Source organism: Mastomys coucha, unplaced genomic scaffold (genome assembly GCF_008632895.1).
Source record: "Mastomys coucha isolate ucsf_1 unplaced genomic scaffold, UCSF_Mcou_1 pScaffold5, whole genome shotgun sequence".
NCBI classification, from domain to species: domain Eukaryota; kingdom Metazoa; phylum Chordata; class Mammalia; order Rodentia; family Muridae; genus Mastomys; species Mastomys coucha.
This window is the reverse complement of record NW_022196911.1, coordinates 61,434,067-61,454,878: the sequence shown is the minus strand read 5'-3', so window position 1 is coordinate 61,454,878 and position 20,812 is coordinate 61,434,067. Positions and strand designations below refer to the sequence as shown.

The 20,812-nt window shown below is 43.6% G+C and overlaps 1 protein-coding gene and 1 long non-coding RNA gene across 3 annotated transcripts in view; one reads left to right on the top strand and one right to left on the bottom strand.

Annotated features, from left to right (window-relative positions):
- Positions 1-20,750, top strand: part of Shisa6 (shisa family member 6) — a 310,869-nt gene extending 290,119 nt beyond the window's left edge. For both annotated transcript variants that reach the window (XM_031353941.1, XM_031353940.1), the window contains 3 exons: positions 7,313-7,369; positions 12,347-12,499; positions 14,414-20,750. In XM_031353941.1, coding sequence (XP_031209801.1) covers positions 7,313-7,369; positions 12,347-12,499; positions 14,414-14,964 — 761 coding nt within the window. In that variant the 3' untranslated portion in view covers positions 14,965-20,750. The remainder of the gene's footprint in view (positions 1-7,312; positions 7,370-12,346; positions 12,500-14,413) is intronic.
- Positions 1-20,812, bottom strand: part of LOC116078605 — a 97,383-nt gene that overhangs the window by 44,224 nt on the left and 32,347 nt on the right. The window lies entirely within an intron of this gene.

Sequence of the window (20,812 nt, the reverse complement as noted above, 5' to 3'; positions counted from 1 at the left end):
AAAAAAAAAAAAAGAAACCTACATACCTTGCTAGAGGCATGTTGGAATACATGGTCCTCGGACTGTTTGACATGACCACAGAGTGGGTCTTCCTCATAGGGTCGCCAGAGTCTCCTCTTGTATAGGTCCAGAGAGTCACTGGCCTTGCACTTAGGCATGGCAGTGAAGGGCCATGGAAGATGTATCAGATTTACTGAACCAGTAATGTCCTTGTTACCAGAGTAAAGGCAATGAAACCTATTGTGCCATCCTGTAACATATCTTCTAAACTGGTGGACTCTTCAATATTCCAACTATTTAAATAGGTGAACATTCTGAAATGTAAACATAGATCATAGGCTACCTGCACACATTCTCAGTGATCTTACTAATATCAGAAGTTTTGAAAATATCTTTAAGTTGCTCAGGGAAGAAGAACACAGCCACAACTGCTCTTCCTCCATCAAGTATCCCTTTGATGGAAGACCAAAGTCTCTGGGATACTAGGGAGCTGGAGGATGATGGAAATTTTCTAAAACATAGGTACAGCTGTCCATGATTCAATGAGAAGACTGGCAAATCTTTTCCTGTAATGCAGTAAGAAGCAAGTGCACAAAATTGCAACAGCCATTCTATTTGCTCCAGACATTAACTGTGATGGGTAAGTCTAGTTGTGAATGTGGTTGGACTAGGACATGCCTAGAGAACTGGTAAAGTACTGATTAGCATGTGTGGGGTGATGTTTTCAGAGGGGACCAGCAAGTGGGAGTGGGTGAACTAAATGGAACAGATTTCATGTTGGTGGTCCCTATCCAAAAGGCTGGAAAGAACAAACATAGAAGACAAACCTCTCTCTGCCTCAAGATGGGCTCTTGTTTCTCTGCTATTTTGGACATTAAATATGCCAACTCTCTGGTCTCTGGACTCCAGAAAGAACAGCAGTAACTCCCTCATGACCATTACCACCACAGGTTCTCACTCTTGACCTTGAACTATACTAATGGCTAGCATGGTTCTGGGTCAGTCATCTTGGAATAAAGTCTTGCTTCCAGCATTCTAGGGCTTCCAGCCTGCAGATAGCTTATCTTGGGACCTTTCAGAGACCATGGTTATGAGAGTCAATACTCTCTTATATAACTTATGTATAAGAATCTATTGGTCTTGTCTCCCTGGAGATGTTTAAATAAAACACTTTGGCCAAAAACCAAAATGTCAAAAACAAAACCAAAAAACAAACAAACAAACAAACAAACAATTTGTGAAACTTGTATCTTTTAAAGACAGCTGAAGTTCCGGTGGATGCACTGAACACTTAGTAGCTGTAGTCAGTGTTCTCTTGAACTCATTTTTTTCTCTCCTCAGTCAGTGCAGAAATACAATCAATGTTAGGTAGAATGTGAACATTGGCCTCTGTGCTACTGTAGTCTAAAGAGGCTCACTGGCTCCTGCTTGTTCCTCTCAATAGAGAAAAGCAGCTACTCCATTCCTGGCTGTCTTCTCTTCCTAAAGCTATGGTGGTGGCCAGGGTCCACTGGGAAGACCTATTCTTCTTGATGTCAAACAACAACAACAACTGGGGATGTAATTCAATGATAGAGCTCTAGGCTACTAAAAAGGGGACTTGAGGTTCAATCTTTGGCCTTGAAAACACCAAACAAAAAGCAAAACCACAACAATTGAAAACACATGCCTAGCCAAAGCAGCTAAAGCCCCTGGAGTCTGGGTAGCAGAGATAAGTACAAAATCATGTTACAAAATTACAGCAGACAAAGACATGATGCTTGGTCAAAGAGGGACCACTATTAGTTATTAGGGCAAGCCACAAGGCAGCAAGGTGGGTGTGTGTGTGCATGCATGTGTGTACGCACATTAATATGCTCAAGAGACAAGCTTAAAACAACATGATACAGAAAGGTTAGATATAACAGATTAGGCAAAGTTTGTCAGGCTAATGCAAACAAAAAGGAAGTAGGACTGGCAATATAAATATCATATCAAATGAGCTTACAGAGCAAAGATAGCACTGAACAGGACAGAGAGTGTTGTTGAATGGGGGAAAAAGGAGATGCTTCGTAAAACAGACACACCATCCTGAGTCCTTCGTACTTCACAGTTTAGCTATGCAATGTAGAAAGCCAACTCTGTTAAGAATCCAGTGAGGAAATGACAGAGATGCAGGAATAGTGGGAGACCTTACCACACCTCCCTCAGTCTTTGACAGATTAAGTAGGTGATGGATGAATTAGGGTGTAGAGGGACTGAATAATATGTTTCATGTGTCTGACTTAATAGACAGATGTCAAGTTTGTACTCTATGAAATGAAAATACACCTTGTCTCTAACTGCCTGTAAAGCATTCATGAGAACCAATTTTACAGTAGCCCACAAAGGAAATCCCAGTAAGTTCCAAAAAGTACAATTTGGACAGGCTCTGTTCTCTGACCATGATACAATAAAACAAAGTTAATGGCAAGAGATCAAACCAGCAACCACAAACACTTTGAAATTTAACAGCACTCTACTAAATAACTCTTGGGTCAATGAGAAACTAAGGCTGCAATTACAGATCATTTAGGTCTCAACAACAGGAAGAACACTGCGTGCTGACAGGATGGGACAGTGCCAGAGATAAGTTCAGTGCTGAAGACCTGAGATTACTAACAGAAGAGACAGAAGATAAATGGACTGAATAGTCAAGCCCAGAAATTAGAAAACAATAATAAACCAAACCAAAGACAGTGAAGAAACAGGAATAAGCAAATCCCAAAGCATAAAATAGTAATTTTGAAGGTTGAAAAAAATGTGCTGACAGTGAGATGAGTCTTTATAAATGAAGGACAATATTAATAAATTGCTAAACCAAAAATACTGTGCTAAACCCCTAAAGTGAGAAAAGGGGTATGTCTCTATTAACAGAAGCTTTTGGGGGGTCTATGCTTTTTAAGTTAACAGACTTTAAAATGTCCAATAGATATTTTATTTTATTATTATTTTTATGTTATATGTATGAATGTTTTGCCTGCATGCTACTTATGTGATCTTTCCTCTCTCTCTCTCTCTCTCTCTCTCTCTCTCTCTCTCTCTCTCTCTCTCTCTCTCTCTCTCTTTGTTTGTGTGTGGTGCAGTGCCTGCATGGGCCAAAAGAGGTTACTGAATCCCCTAGAACTATTAGGCAGTTTGAGCTACCATGGGGGTTCTAGGAATAGAGTTTGGGTCCTTTGCAAAAGTGTCAAGTATTCTTAACTGCTGAACTACCTCAGCATCGATATTTTAAAGAAAAATTAAAACTGCAAATTTAATTTAGAATAAGAAAACTAGGATGAATGAATGATTGAATGAATGAATGAGTATGTGAGTGTGTGAGGACTATACTCCCAAGTATGAGAAGGCAGTACACTGGTCAGGATTTAGGAGCTTGTGCCAGCACCGGACTCAGCTGCTGGCTATAGACCCTCAAACAATCTTTTCCAACCTCAGTTGCCTTATTTCTAAATTGATGATGACAGTGGTATGGACCTTCTGAGGTTGTCAGTGAAAAAGCAAAAGCCAAACCTCTAGCACTTTTCTAAAGAAGGGCTCTGTATCCCCAGAGACACAAAAGACATATGTAGTGATATACACACCAGACACACAAGATACACACACACACACACACACACACACACACACACACACACTCCAGGCATTGTTTTACTACTGCATTCCTCCAGACCCTCTAAGGAGTCAGTATCTCATATACTAGGTAAGTAATTTAGAAGCATAGATGAAGAAACATCTCATAAAGATTGCACCACTTTGCTTTGCAAAATCATGATTTTAATACAAAACCTTAACAGTGTTAGCACAGAAAATTCAAATTCTTTATGAGCATATGTGTATACATATATAAGTTAAATATGAGCAAATGAAATCCAGAGTTGTAATAAAATAAAACTCCAGAATCTAATAAGGCATGTCCTGGGAGGAGATGAATGTTTCAGCATTAGAAAATCTACCATCTACTTTGGCACATTGGGAGGCAATTGACAATGTGTTGACCCAGAAATGTAGTTATTAGCCTAAGGAAATAACACTCAGCCAAAGACTGTGCTCAAGGTTATCTGAGGTAACGTTATTAAATTCTTAAGCAATCCAAATACCCAAACTGCAGGAATTCTCAAATATACTTAGGTTACACTGTGCTTAACCAAATAGACTATGCTTGTGTGACATATAGAAATAAAAGATAGACTACCCTATAGGAAGAACTTCAGTGAAATCATTAAAAGAATGTTTCAATGAGTATTTCATCGTGTAAAAATATATTCACAATGTTGTTCATTAAACAAAAAAATTAAAATAATATGTACAGTGAACAGAGGCTGTACATTTTAATATCTGTGTTTATGTATATGTATATGTACTATATATGTTAAAATCACACATAAATCACATAAATAAACCAACATGAAAATATGAATTTTGGGCTGCTTCCTTGCTTTTGTTGACATAGAAATGATGAAACATGTAATGGTCATGTTTATCATTTTGTGCAAATGTGGAAATGAAATCATCATGTTTTGGTTTTTTTAAATCAGGTTAATCTGCATGAAAATTCTCTCTCTCACACAGAGTGTGTGTGTGTGTGTGTGTGTGTGAGAGAGAGAGAGAGAGAGAGAGAGAGAGAGAGAGAGAGAGAGAGAGAATGTACAGCCCTTTATGAAGCAAGGGAAATAAGACAGAATAGAACAAAATGTCAAGGTGGTTATTGTAGGGCAATTTTAATTTCCATCTCTGTACTTCACTTGAAATACTATTCTTTAATGCAAGCAGATAAAATAATGCCAAGTGTTATTTCTTTCAGTGAGTCTCAAACAAGAAGCAAAACTCCACACATATCATACACTTGCCTGATTATGACTTCATCTTTTAAAGATGCAGTAGAGATTACAGTTCAGCTACCTGGGGAATTTCATGTGATGTCTGGCTATGACAGACTAATAATATATATTCATTAAACTCCACTCCCTAGTCAAGACCATTTTAAGGATTAGTCAAGAAAAAATATTGCTTGTGAGAACAAACGAACCTAGAGGACATTATGTTAAGTGAAATATGTCAGCAGAGAAAGACAGATTACAGCATATTCTCCCTGCATGTGGATGCCAAAATAGTTGATCTCATATTGAATAGTGATTTCTAGAAGCAGGAAAATATGTGAGGGAGCAAGACAAGAGAAATGCTAGTTAAGTTCTAGGGCTTCACATCATGGGTTTGGGGGTAGCAAAACCTGTTTGCCATGCCTAGTCTATATTCTATGACTGACAAGAAGAGATAATCTTAAAGCTTTCAAACATAAAACAATGGGATTGGCATGTTAACTACCCTGGTTTGACCAACTCACGTTGTATATGTGTCTTTAAGTAGTATGTTGTACAACCAACTAAATGCAATAATTAAAATCACAGAAAGAATTTAAAAAGAAAAAATCATCCTAGTTTAACATGGATCATGGAGTGTAACTGGTTACCAGAAATGATTTCCTAGATGCCAGGAGTCCAGCACCTTTTTCTGCTGTCACTGGGACTCTAAGATAGAAGATTCAAAATGTCACCACTAACTTCCATTTTTCCAAAATCTTTTTAATTTTTGCCACATTGTTTTAAAATGGGAAAACAAACCAAATAAGCAAAGAAAGAATAAAAGTTGACCCTGCCCCCTGTCCTTTCCCCTTCTAACAAGGGTTTTATTAGGTGGCCTAGGCTGGCCTCAAATATTCTCCTTCCTACCTCAGCCCCCTGAATTCTGAGATCACAGAACCTCCCCACAACACAGTTTCTCTCTTCCCTTTCTCTCCTCCCTGTCGCAACTCTCCTCCCCCACTCTCATACTCACCTCTCTCCTCTCTTTTTATCCACCCTCCCTTTCTCTACACTATGAAGTAGAACTTTCTCTTATTGCTTAAAACCAGGTCTAAAGTAGAATGGATTCAACAATGGAGTGAACTCCCATCCTTGACTGGATGTTCTGATGGCCATTTTTGAAGGATCCAGTTTTAATAAAAGAAACAAACCATCGCTTATCCATTCTAGAATTGTATATTTGGAGGAAAGAGAAAAATTTGTCTTAGAAATGGTGAAGGAGAAACCTTGATTTAAAAAAAAATGACTTGTGACTGGATTCAGGAGATTATTGTGGAAAATGACTTTATGTTTTATTGGCTACGGGGGATGAAAGCAGAGAATTGCCAATATGACAAATGTTTGGAATTCCAAGCTCATGGGGAATCAGTGTCATGGGCCAGAGCTAGAGCATTGGAGAATAAAATGGCAAAGTCATTTTGTAAAAGGCATGGATTTCAAAGGGATGAAAGGGATCCATATGTGGTTTAAGCTCTAACATTCAAGCTACATGTGATTTGGAAGTGATTAGGCCACAAGTGAAGTTATCAACCAGAGCCCAACTCTTCATGAAGCCCAAGACATCTGGGACCAACAAAGATCCAATACTTAGGAGAAAAGGGGACTACAGTGTGAGACCATGGGTTGGAAAGTCACTTTCAGTAAGATGTACAGAGATGGAGATAATATCCCTTAGGCCTGCAAAGATGGAAGAGCTATGACTTATAATTCAGGGAATGAAGAACAAAGATCTCATGTCTTTTCTTCCCCTTATTTTGGCTAAAATCAGATACATGTACCAATGAAAAGCAAGAATATAATGCTGTGTTAAAGTAATAACACAGTGTTGGAGTATACTTTAGAGGCAAGCCAAATCTTCATTCAAACCACTTTAGAAATCTTTGGAATGGCATGAACTCTAAGCATTGGCAGCCTGTCTCTATTGATTTTATTGTTCATTCAATCTAAGTGGGCTTCTGCGTTTTGAATAACTTGAACTATAGGACTGTGTCAGCCAAGAACCCAGGACTCCTGCTCTCAGACAGTGAACAGTGCCTGATGTGCATTTCAGGTGTTGTCAGACCTGTATATATAAAAAGGATCTACTTCCCCTTTGTAGTAGGTTATTACTTCTTGACCCACATATATCCTAATATAGCCTCTATGGCTAGTCAGACAGATCCAAGGATGTGTGTGTGGGGGGCGGGGGGAGGTCACCACAGTGACCAAAAAAGGTTGATGTATTTGGAAAGAGACAGAAACAGCAGGAAGCGTTTGTTGTTTGTTTGTTTGTTTGTTTGTTGAGCCTAGTATATTATTGCAAGTCTTTCTGGGAAAGGGTTCCTTTGAGTCAGATTAAAAAACTGCAGAGATGAATAAAGAGAAGTGCTGTTGTGTTGGAGAGCCGGCAGAATGCCTTACTTCTTTTAAAATGTCTTTTCTGTGAATTTCAGGTGATCGTCAGTATAATCATCCGATCTTAAGCAGCGCTACCCAGACCCCTACACACGGTGAGAGCTGATTGAGAGAGCACCCTGCATCCCATCTGCATGCCAAGTGGCTCCATTTTAAGGATGGGAGAAGAAGGTGGAGCCATGTGCCTGCCTTCCCCCACCCCACACAGCTTCGCTCTTCCTTTGAGAACATTGTCCCCTGGATGTTTGTATCTTTGACATAAGAATGATTTTTTTCTGCCATAAAAGAGAAGGGAGACCCTTCATCAATTCATTCATATTTGTAATCTCCATCACTTCTTGTGGCCATGATTCTATACATCTGTAGCAAGAAGATTAATGTTCCCTTTTGCGTAAAGCTTTTAGGTATCATTGACATGCAAAACAAGACTTATTTGAACCATCTTGACACTCCCAAAAGTAATTAATATTTGACAAAACTCGAGATTGATTTGAACTTTGCCCTCTTGTCAGAGAAGAGGCTGATGGTTGCCCATCAGAAGGTTGTTAGCAAACAGACAATGGGTGATAAGACCACTTTTCCCTGTCAAGTTCTAACATCCTCCCAGAAGACCAGAACTTAACATTTGGATCCCCTCAGATAAAAACTATTTGGACTCTCTCTCAAAACTCCATAGAATATATAATAGCCCTGTAAACTGTGATCTGTCAGTCATGCTTGTCTCCTCACTATGAGAGCTTAAGTAATTAAAAAATAATCATCAATAGGTGTTTCTTGAGAGACACAAAACAAAGATCAATCCAAAGCAAGGTCTGATGGTGCAGGCTTACAATCTTAGATAATAAGGAACATGAGGCAGGAGGATTTCTAGTTTCAAGGTCTGTTTGAGCTAGAGAATCCATTCAATGGTAAACTGGGAAACTTAGTGAGTTATTGTCTCAAAACAAAAACAAAAGCTAGATCAGTGGTAGCACATTTGCCTAGCATGCACAAGGTCCGGTGCTTATCCCCCATACACCAAGAGAAAAATAAGATAAATCAGTCAGTGCCTAGCATTCTCAAGCCATATTATATAGTACCTTAGCCCTGAGGCTAGGGCACATCTGGATTAGGAAAAGGGAACTGGGTATTTTGACATGCTTTTTCAGTGCTATGGGCTAGGAGAGTAGGAACACATTTAGAAGCTTCTGGTTGTAGGACATAAGAAAAGTAGAACTGAGATCAGTTCAAAGAGGCCGATGCCTGTGGTAGTGGTGATTGTGGAAACAATAAGGAAGACTGAGATCAGGAATATCTTAAGAATTGAGATGGTTTTGTCACTCAAAATTTTTATCTCAGTGAGAACCAGTGAAGACTGAAATGGAGAGCCAAGAGGATTTGGAAGAATGGAGGCTTGGCTATGGATAACATCTATGGAATAAGAAAAATAGCCAGCATGCAGCAATTAGTGATAGTGAATTTGAATCTGAACTTATAGAATATGCTATGACTGTAGAAGATATGGGAAAACATGTTCTATATGTAGTTCGAGGTTGGAGCCAGGAATGTTTTCATTAATGTTGGAAGTGAGTAACAGAAGGCTTGAAAGTGGGGACTATCTGTGCAAGAATTCTGCAGGGGGTGGGGGGGGGTGGGAATAGAAGGCAGAAACAGAGAGTCTGAAAGATGCTGTGCGGATTAGTGAGTAGGAAGAAGAGCCAGAAAAGACAGGCAATGAAAGCTTCCACTTGTTCAGTAACATTCTGGAATGAGCCTCCTCAGGAAGGGGCAACACAGACAGAGTACAAACAGAAGGGCTGTTCCCTACTCCACCTCTTCCTGTCTTCTCTCTTCCAGCTGGTACAAGGAAATGGGGATAGATGGGGCCCCGATGTCCGTTCTTGAGCAGCTTGCAGAATATTTGAAGTAGAGCTTGCCTGCATTCCTTTCTTGGATGGTACTCTGCTCCCAACACCAAGAGTAATTAGAACTACTAGGAAGGCAGGGAAGACCTGCATCTACTTGATCAACTCAAAAGCATTAACTAGATCCTTAGTTTGAGCCGTGCTACTGGAGAGACACAGGAAAATTAGAAAGCAAGTCTACTGATGGAAAGATCTCTGAAGTCATTTGGGGTGACCAAAATCAAGTCATGTCAAATTATTAGAGATCAGTGAGAACCTGGGTGTCACTGAGTGAACGGGGGATGGTAGGTAGAAGAGCAGATATCATTAAGGACTGACGAAATGTAGAAAGGTCACAGTCACGAGCCTTTACTTAAACAAAAATGTGATCAGGGAAGGAAAAATAAAGCAGGGCATCCCGATCAAAGACAAGCTTGATCGATGGGGTACTTAGGCAACCACAGGACCAAAGGCAGAATGTTCCTGGCTCAGTGGTAATTTCAGAATGAGTGGTAGATGGCAATATATAAACCTACTGCATTTGGAAGAGGAAGAACTGAGCAATGACCTCAGTGGCAGTAAATGCCAAAACTCAGAGGGAACCCTGTTCTTCCCTAGCATGGTGAGAAGTGAAGAAATAAGTAGTGGATTAGTGGCTACTAAGCAAGTCTAGGGAGCAGCATTCTCAGCTTCATGCCCACTCCACTTCCTGGCATCTGTCCTAGTCCATGCCAGGGAGGTTCTTTCTGTACAGCATGTTCTGATCTCTTGGGATACAGAGCATCCCTCACCCCCTCACATATGTACGAAGCTGGCACAAACACCCGCTTATTGGCTGAAATCCCCTGGCTCAATCCCCAGTTCTGGGGGTGACAATGCAGGCAGGGAAGGAGGGAGAAGCCAGGAGTTCCCATGCCTGGGGCAATCCCTGGATACAGCCTAGGAAGGTGACTCTCTCCCAGAGACAACAGAATTCTTGCATTCTATAATGCAACACTTCTCTGCCAAGAGGTATAGGAAACTATAATTCACCTATACATCCATCTCAACCCGGGGGCTACTCCCTCTCAGAGGACCTATGGCTTTGAGGAGTTCCAAACAAAGAGGATGAATAGATAGTCCAGCCAGACTGTTTCTCTACTCACTTCTCAAATGGTATCACTATCTCCTTGGGAACCAACTGTTGACTTTTTTTTTTTTATGGTTCCTCCTCCTCCTCATGCCAATCAAGCATCGAGGTATTTTGTTTCCTTCCTCAGAACCATCATCCCCTTCAGATCCTGATGTTCACTGCTCCCTTCCCTTTACTCCTTCCCTTTCCTTTACTCCTTTACTCCTTCCCTTTACTCCTGTCATGTGTTTATCCTTAATCTTTCATCCAGAGCCATTCACTCTGAGTATGCTATCATTTATGCACTCTGGTGACCATTAGTCACCTCTATTCCTTTCTTGACTCTTCCCCTGGGCCTGGCAGAATATGAACCATATTCTGCTGCATGTCTGCTGACTTTGGAATCTCGGGGTCTATCTCAGGGAAAGTGGGACAAAAGGAGGTATGATAAGCAGGTTTTGCTCAAGTTTCTCCTTCTGAGAGCTTAGAAATTCCTAAGGTGCCTCTGAGAAAGGACTTAGAAAGTAAGCAGTGGTAGCTGTGTAGCTCACAAAGGCTAGCCAAACATGGAAAATAGCAAGACCTAAGGGAGCTACTCTGGAGGCGCCATGGATTGAATGTGGATTGCCCTTGGTCCTGAGGAGGCTCGATTCCCCAGCACAGGGGAATGCTAGGGTGCTGAGGCAGGAGTGGGTGGGTTGGTAGGGGAGCTCTCTCATTGAAACAGGGGGAAAAGGATAGGATAGGGGGTTTGCAGAAGGAAAACCAAGAAGGAGGATAACATTTGAAATGTAAATAAATAAAATAACCAATAATATATATATTATATATATATACACACATATATAAGAGAGAGATTATAGTGATGATAGAGATGGTAGAGATATAGACAGAGGCAGAGGCAGAGGCAGAGGCAGAGGCAGAGGAGATAGAGATAGAGATAGAGATAGAGATAGAGATAGAGAAAGATAGAATGTGGAATGCAGCTACAGGGGAGTAGGTCCTGTATCCAGATTCTCCATGGTCACTACAGCTGCTCTAAAGTTGGACGAGCCTAATACCAAAATTAGATTGGCCTACAGCTATTAGGATGAGACGGTACATTAATATAGACATGGGTGACTTTAGTTCTTTGTTGTTGGGTTTTTGGTTTGGTTTGGTTTGATTTCAAGACAGGATTTCTCTGTACAGTCCTGGCTGTCCTAGAACTCACCCTGTAGACTAGGCTGTCCTCAAACTCAGAAATCCATTTTTAAAGATATATTTTTTCTTTTTCCTTCTTTCATTCCTTTCTTTCTCTCTTCTTTTTTTTCTTTTGACATTGATGACGTTATGATGCTTGTCTTAGGGTTTCTATTGCTGTGATAAAACACCACAACCCCCACAAACTAAAAAGCTTTGGGAGGAAGAGTTTTCCTAGCCTACACTTCCCTATCACGGGCCCTTGTTGAAGAAAGTTGGGATAGGAAGGAAATAGAGGAAGAACCCGGAGCAAGAATTGAAAAGAAGCCATAGAGGAGGTCTGCTTACTAGCTTGCTATTTCATGGCTTGCTCACCCTGTTTTCCTAAACCATGTAGGGTGATGGTTCCAAGGGGGCACTGTTCTCAGTGAGACAGACCCTCTTACATCAATCATCAACCAAGAAAAATGCCCCCACAGACTCACCTACAGGCAAGTTGATGGGGGCATCTTCTCAACTGCAGTTCCTCTTCCCATGCAACTCTACCTTGTGTCAAGTGACCAAGAGGCTAGCTAGGACAACGCTCTTTCATTGCACCTGGTTCAGTTTCATCAAACAGACCAGTGATGCTTGTGGAGGAAAAAACTGTTGTTGAGTGTCCCAATTGAATCCTCAAGGACCGATCAATATCCACAGAAGCCAGAGGCAACTAAGACAGTGCCTTCCCCCAGGGATCTTCACAGTAGGGAACTGAACCATGGTCATCCCCACTGGATCCTAGCACAGGAAATCAGGATGGGGACTTTAGTTAGGGATGGAGCAGAAAAAAAAAAAAACGAGAGAAAACTTTGCCACACTGCCTTTCTGTTCCCTAATGCCATGCCCTTGCTTTTCAGAGAAGCCACGGATGAATAACATCCTGACATCAGCCACGGAACCCTACGACCTCTCCTTCTCACGCTCTTACCAGAACTTAGCCCACTTGCCTCCATCATATGAATCTGCCGTGAAGACCAATCCAAGCAAGTACTCATCTCTGAAGAGGCTAAGTAAGTCAAGGCTGGCTAAAGTGTAGGTCTGTCTCAAGGGTCTCCAGGTTATTTTCTTCCATGTCACTCTTTTAGCGAATATCCAAGGGACTAAGTATGGAATTCCAAGAGCAAAGGAGTGAGTTGTACAGAGGATGAAGAGAATAGATAGAAGCCTTTCTTTTTTGTTCTGTTGGTCTTAAACCCACCCTTTTCCTAGTTAAGAATGATGCTATAGGGCCCTGAGGCCTCTTTGACTACCTCTATAAGCTGCACTTACCATTCATGTACCAGCTCGCCAGGGGTCTTCTTCAAACCATGGGCCTTCCTGTATGTCATCTTGTAATAGAGGCAGCAAGGGCCCTAAGTACCATTCTATCCCAGCCAAGGCCATCTCAAGGACCTGAACCTCCACACAGCTCATGCACGTACTTTCACTATTTCACTTAAGTATGCTTTATCCAGGGATCCACCTCTACAGTTTGAGTCTGAAATGGGTATTAGCATTGGTGGGTTTAAAACAGCACACTAAAATGTCAGAAAGTACATTAAGGGACATTTTTCTTTGCTGACCAAATCTGAGTAACCTGCACTCATTTCCCTACAAATGAGTCAACACCCCTGCCTGTGTATGTGTGTTCATATCTGTGTGTGTGTGTGTGTGTGTGTGTGTGTGTTGTATTGATGATGTTACACAGAGCCCTCTGTATGCTAGACAAGCATCTGACTCCTAAGCTGTACCCCCAGCTTCACAGCTCTCTTTTCGTGGCTGCCCAGCTTCAGTAGGTGCTCCACAGCTGAGCACACACTTGAAATTCCATGGTGATCTGCTCTAATAGCAGTACAGCCCACGTCCATGGCAGTCACATTCAGAGAAATGTTGAGTTTTTATGGCTACAAATAACCATTGGAGAGATGACCAGAAATGAAAAAAAAAAAATGGGCCCCATAGGCAAGATAGGCCCTACCCTTAACCCTGAGACCACTGTGGAGGAAGCAGCATTCCCACAGGGGCCAGAGTCCAAAAAGCTGTTTGTAGGAGGCCTCCTTGCTGAAATCTGGGACAATGCAGCCTCATGCATGCACTGGGAAAGATCAAGCATCTATAGGGTGATTCTGGAAGAACCTACTAGGACAGGAGCCCAAAGCATCTGAGCAAGATACACACCCAAGTATTGCTATATCCTGCTGCCTGGTGGGCAGGAGGAGTACATGTAGGTTGATGCTATGGCTGTGTGGGGGCTGGATACCCATGTGTTGGTTCCCTGTACATTGCTTGTTACTCCAGAGAAGGTGTTACTAGGTTCCTAGGTTACCAGTGAAGCTAGTCACAAACGCCTCCTAGATGAGCATCCTACTTAGTTCTAACAGAAGCTGGTTCTGTGCCCAGTTTCCAAAAAGAAGTGCTCTATCCATCATCAGAAAGCTGTCAGCTCTACCTGGGTTGTTTTTAGCAAGATCAGGAGCCAATCTGCTTCAGAACCACATGCAAGCAGACACAACAGGCAAGTCAAAGGAATCAGTTCCACTGTGAACTGGGTGGGGAAGTCATGTAACTGACCCCCAAGATGATCACTGAAGGAGAAACAGCATCCGGGGACCCACGGGAGATAGGACTCTGGAACAAAGGCAGTTAGTACCCCTGAATCAGGGCCCACCTTTCACAAGCCTTCAAGGATTGGTTTGTGTATACAGTAGAGGAGGGAGTTAAAGTCACCTGTCTGTGCCCCACCACTACCTACTCTACTAACTAAAGGAGTTTGATTTCATTATCTTTGTAGGTTTTCAGGTATGTGGTGTTTGCTTGTGCATGCACACATGTACACACACACTCGTGTGTGTGTGTGTACACACACACATACCACATGTGAACACCTTACTCCCTGAGTCGTAGCTGCCCCATCACCTCACTGCCTTCTCTCTGTCTCCTTGCAGCGGACAAGGAAGCTGATGAGTATTACATGAGAAGGAGGCACCTGCCAGACCTTGCAGCCCGTGGAACCCTCCCCCTCAATGTCATCCAGATGTCTCAACAGAAGCCGCTTCCTCGAGAACGGCCACGCAGGCCCATCAGGGCCATGTCCCAGGACAGGGTCTTATCTCCACGTCGGGGATTGCCAGATGAATTTGGCATGCCCTATGACCGCATCTTGTCTGATGAACAGCTGCTCTCCACAGAGCGCCTGCACTCCCAGGACCCGTTGCTGTCCCCAGAGAGGACAGCCTTCCCGGAGCAGTCGCTGTCGCGGGCCATCTCGCACACGGACGTCTTTGTGTCCACACCAGTGCTGGACCGCTACCGCATGACCAAGATGCACTCTCATCCCAGTGCCTCCAATAACTCCTATGCCACCCTGGGCCAGAGCCAGACGGCAGCCAAGCGCCACGCCTTTGCCTCTCGCAGACACAACACGGTGGAGCAGCTGCACTACATCCCAGGCCATCACACCTGCTACACAGCCAGCAAGACCGAAGTGACCGTGTGACCGGCAGTGTGGCCAGGGCTGCTTGGCAGAGTCAGGGCAGGACAGAACAGAGTATGGCAGGGGATAGGAGCACAGCATCCCGCCTTGCTCTCCTCTCCTCCCTGGTTCCCCCCCCCTTTGAAGCTGGAGGTGGGCTGCCTTTGTCCCGAAAGCCATACCCCCAGGGAGATGGCACCAAATGCCTGGTCCAACAAGCACAGACCCGGGCTCTTTAAAGATCTTTTTCTCCCAGTAGACTTCCCCTGCAGATGAGAAGTGACTCCCTCAGTCCCTGTCCCGCCCCTTCCTGGGGACTCAGCTGCAGGTTCTGCCAGCCAGTGGACCCTTTCCTGAAGGTAATCAGAAGCTGCCTGAGTTTGAACAGCCAGCTGGCTAGAGGGTGCAGTCAGTGGGCTGACCGAATAGGCTACTCGGTCTTCTTCCCGATAAATCTACAACTGCATCGCAGATATCTCTTAGTGCCTAAAAACTGCCTGCTCGCTCTCAGCCAGAGAGCTGCTGTGTCCATAAGCACAATATGATTCTCTTCCGCCTGCTGGAACTCTGGTCTCTACCGAGTGGCCCTTCCCTCGCTGAGCCCTGCAGCCCAACAACAGGGAGGATTCCCTTCCTGCAGCTGCTTGGTTGTCCCTGCCTCTGTGCTGTGGGGACTGTGCTCTCCCAGCATTCACTGTTTCTCCTCAAATCTCTCTGGGGCTAAAGCCCTTGCCCCCAAGAGGGGGCATTAGCCCTTGCACTCCAGAGAGGGGTAGCGACAGGTTGCCAGGACATTAGAGGTGCCTTGGCAACCGCCTGATTGTCTCCCTACTTCCTCCAGGCCTCGGGTCTGAACTAGGACCTCCTCTCAGGTCTGCCTTTTTCACCTGAGCTCTGCTCCCGGGAGGCACCTGCGGTGGGCAGAGAGCTAGGGTGGGGAGGACCACTGTGATGCCCAGGGTCTTAGGGGCTCACCATTTCCATTTTCTAGGACTCTGCCTGTCCCCTATGAGCCTCAGGCAGAAGTTTCCAGACACAGACAGAAGAAGCTTAGCCCTCAAAAAAGCAGGGGATGTCTGAGGTGATCATGTTGGACCCTGCCCATTCCTTTCCATCATCTTTGCCCACACCACCACCCCTTTTCTGTTTAGAACCTTTTCTTTCTCCCTCTGTTCTCTCCCAGACCTATCTCACCACCTTGCTGCCTGCGGCTCCATTACTTTCCTCAGGCCAGTGGATCCAAGGGACCAAGATTCATTGGCAGATGCAAATAAATGATGGTGTCCCAGGGTGTTGCTCTAAGGACCCTTTCAAGTTTTCTTCCTTACAGGAGTGCTTGGGCATATGGCAAAGGCATCTTCAGCTCTGTGAAAGGCCCCATTGCCAGCCCATCTCAGCCCCATCTTTGCCTCCAGTCTTAAGGTGGACAAGACATAACCAACTACTGGGAAACTATCAGTGAGAGCAATCCTGCTCCCCCCAAGATCAGAAGGAGGAAGACAACAAGACAGACTGCCCCCTCCCCGAGCGCGTGCGCGCGCGCGCGCACACACACACACACACACACACACACACACACACACACACACAAAACCTTCTGCGGGCCAGAGCACCTCTCTGAGACTGGGGAGAATAAGCCCAGAATGTCTTGTGGAGAGATAAAACCATCACTTACCAGACTCCAGCAGCAATGCCCTTACATCAGATTTTATACCCCCACCCCCAGTTTTGCATGGATAGCCCTTAAAAAAGTGAGGTAGTGAGAAGCTTTTATCTGTCCCGGTCATTTTTAATCCAGCCAAGTCTAGAGAGCCACAGAGAAGCCAGAGGACTGCTTCCCCTTTCTGCTTTCAAGAGCTGTAGGCTCTCTCAACCCCCTCCCCAGAATCCTACCCCTTTGAGCAGCTATGTTCTGCATAACCCAGGAGGATTGAAGCTGGGGTTTCCAAAGGTAGTCTTTAGCCTCCCCACTGAGGGGGTGTCCCTGGCACTATGGGGCTGGGAGGCCTCAGACCATTCTGCTTTGCTCTCTGCAAACACATAAACCTTCTTAAGGGCTGGTGCCCATGGTTCTATGAGCATTTGTTGCAGAAGTTAAGGCTCACAAGAAGAGAGGAACTCAATCCAAATAGAGAATGTCTAACTTCCAGAAGCAAAGGCATGTCTGAAAGCAGGCCCCCAGCCCAGCACCCTGTAACTCCCCTTAACTCTTAGCTTGTCCCTTTGAAGGCCATGTGCTGGTGGAACGTGGAAAGGGCAAGACTGTGGTAGGCAAGAATCCCTTCCCATGTTTGTACATCCCATGGAGAATCTTCCAGACACCATGTTTTGCAGACTTTGGGGAGCAAGAAAGACCTTATCCTAGGCTCTTCCCCCAGCCTTGGCTCTGACAAGGTGTCTGTCTGTCTAGCTTCCTATCTATCTGTCTGTCTGTCTGTCTCAGGGGTTGTTTGATAAGTTGTTTTCCAAACTATTTCTCATCCCTGCCTTACCACCATCCGGTATAAAGTACCTGGCATCAGTTACATCAAAATTCTAATGGAATGCTTGCTTCTCCTGAAGGCTTTTCTTTTGCTACATCCTTGGAAGGAAAAAAATAATAACAGATATAACTCTATAAACAATGCTAACCCTATCACCTCCTCCAAACACCTGAAAACTGTGTCTTAACTGGGACATGGAAATATAGTAACCAACCCCCATCTTCAGTTTTGCATGACTTCATTTCAATTACCTGTAAACAACCATGATGCAGAAATATTTACATTTGTCTTAACTCTTTTGAGAGAGTCCACATTACATAGCTTTTATTACAGTATATTCTTATAACTTGCCCTACTTTATTATTGTCAATCTCTTTCTGTGCCTGATTTACAAATTAAACTTTATTGTTTGTATATGTATATGAAGAAAAACATAATACCTATATAGAGAGTGTGGAACTATGTGTGGTTTCAGGCACTCAATGGGTTTGTTGGAGCTTATCCCTCCTTGATAAGGGAAAACTACTAGATACCATCAACTCATCCATCACTCCAGAACCAGCTAGCTCTGTTGCTATATGAAGTTACTTAAGAGTGTCTGGGGCTGGAACCCTGGTCACTGCTTCTAACCTAAGCAGGCTGGTGTCCTCTGTCATACAGGAGGGTCATGGCCCCCTCATGATAAACACTCATATCCCAAGGAAACCCAAGATTTCCTTCTGCATGTCTCCATTGCCCTGGACTTGGGTATGTATAGGTCTCACTTACCCCAAGTGTTCTTCCTGAAGACCCCTTTGCCACCCCTATCTATCACCACTCCTTTCTTACTTCCTCCAGTGAACTCTTGGCTCCATATATTCATGAGCCACAAAAGCTTGCCAATAATTCCTTAACCTCCTAAGTGGACTTTGACTGTCAGAATTCCCCAGTGTCTTAGGCAATGTGTTTCCCTTGAGAAGGTCCAGCCCTTTCCCCACTGAAATCTCTCCCCTTCTTGACATTCTTATTCCTGTCTTAACCTCCTATGCCAGTTTCCTCTTGCCTTCCTCTCATTTCTTTCTTCAGTCATCCAGCTTCCATCAGCCCTGATTTCTTTTACCTGGGCCTGCTGAAATCTCTAGTTTTAAGAGTTCTTGGTGTACTGTGAAGACTCTGGCATTCTGTGTTCAAGTCCTCTATTTGCTTTGTTGGTTTGTTATACTTCCTCACAGGGGAAATGATGCCCCAAGGTGTGAGGTCATTGGGCTCTCCACATCCCTATGATCTCTAAAAGAGAAAGGAGAGAGCTGCCTGATAAGAGGTGCCATGGCCAAAAGATCAGCTTTGGCTTCTGCGGCTACCAGACTCAAGAAGCTCTTGACTAAGACTGCTACTAGCCCAGAGTCTTCTGCTCTGGCCAAAGATTCATCCCCTTTGATGCTTGTAGCTCTTGCTTATACTCCAACACTCTTCTTCTCATAGACATCACAGCTTTCCCTTCATCCCAAAGACATGAGGACCTTGTAAGTCTTCAACTATGAAGAGTAGTCATCTCAATATCTCTGCCACCAAACTCAACCCATTGCCTTTGGAGAGTTCTTGACTGCCACCTCCTTCATCCTTCATTTCTTCCACAGATGTCTGTGGACTGAACCCAAGGTCATAGTTTGAAAGGGCTGCCTATCACTTGAATCCTAGAAGGCACCTGCTCTGAGAGGAGCAGGCACACTGGCCACACATTCCTTTGCCATCCTCTCAGAATCTGGAGAATCTCCAAATAGTTTCAAGAGGCTTGCTATGCTTTAACAAAGAATTTTCAGGGCTTAAGTGTTATTTTTATAAGCAGTGCATTTTAATGGTAAGTTAAACATGAAAGACAAGTCCTTCTGGTCCTTCTCTTTGTTTTTGGAAGATGGCATAGCAAAGAGAAAAAAAAAAAAGACAGGACTAAGGCTCTAGAATCATAGCTCCTAGTTCTGGCATTTGTCTCCATCTTGCCATGTGACTATGGGCAAGTCACATTCCAGTGCCTCAGTTTCCTCACTTATAAAATGAGGGGCTTTGGCTAGATGAGCTCCCAAAGTTTCATCCAGCTCTTATGCTCTAGGGTTTTCAGTCTCCACTCTCTCTTCTCTATATTCATCCCCATTTCAACTGAGCTGTGCCCATCATACTCTGCCCGACCTGTGGCGTCATCACTAGACTCCTCGCCAGATTTTGGATGTAACCAATGGGCTTGGCATTGTAGCTAAAAGTTAAAACCTGACCGCTGAACAGGTCTCCAATCATGTGTCTCAAAAGCCTCTCGTATAAACATACATAAAAATACCTGGGTGTCTGTCGCTGTGAAATTCTGAGTTTGGAGTTTTCATTTTAGATGTCCTTATAGCTGGAGGGAGGTAACTCTACTTTTAGAGAGGGGACAGGCTGAAAGATGGCCCAGAAGTCTGACCATGACATTTGGGCGTGGAATTTGTATTTAAGGACATATGGGAAATTTGTTCCATGTCTCCAAAGGAGCATGCTTGGCAGAGGTTCTGTGTGGCAAGGTTGTCACATGCCACAGCATGCATCCCAAAGACCACATCTGGATGCTGAAGCTCCATCTCGGCTGGAGAAGACAAGGCATGACTACCTGGGCTGCTGGGAGGCAGGTCCTCACCCCATCCCAGTATCTTCGTGGCCCCTCTTCATGTTATTATCACCCTCCCCATGAAGGCTTGCAAAGCACCAATGGAAATTCCAAATCTCTGTCATCAAACCATCTTGTAAATCGCAAACACATTAATCTTCCATCATTCAGAGAAAAAAAAAATGATGCTGTGTGTTTGCTTAACAACCTCCCTCATGTAGGGGAGAAGACCCTGCTCAACACTGCTGCCAACCCTCCAATGCCACTCCACAGGAGGACTCATTCATTTGCTTCATAGTGGCAAATACGTCTCTATCCTGTAAACTCAACTAGATATTTTGTAGTAAAGAATTCTTGAAATTCTCTAATAAAAGGCAATTCTTACTGTAATATTTTTAGTTTGGGGACACAATTTCCTAAGGGGGGGTTAAGGAACATTTTTACTCATTAGCTGGATTTATGGATTCTATGTTTATTATATGGTAGTATTATGAAAAGTACCTTTCTATCCGTACCTCTGCAGTTTCTCCATCACTCACATGCCCTCGTTACTGCTTCTGTACAAATTCACCATTCTCCTTCCCTGTCGAAGCACACCCTATATGTACTGTAAACAGAGATTGCTTTAGTAAGATTTAGTCTTAAGGATTTTTTCCACTTTTGTCAGTAACAGATATTTATGGATCAAAAAAAAAAATAAAGCTGTTTCAACATAACCTGTGTGTCTTAAAGTAGCCACATACTTACAGAGCCAAAACCATGGTGATACAAAAGCAAA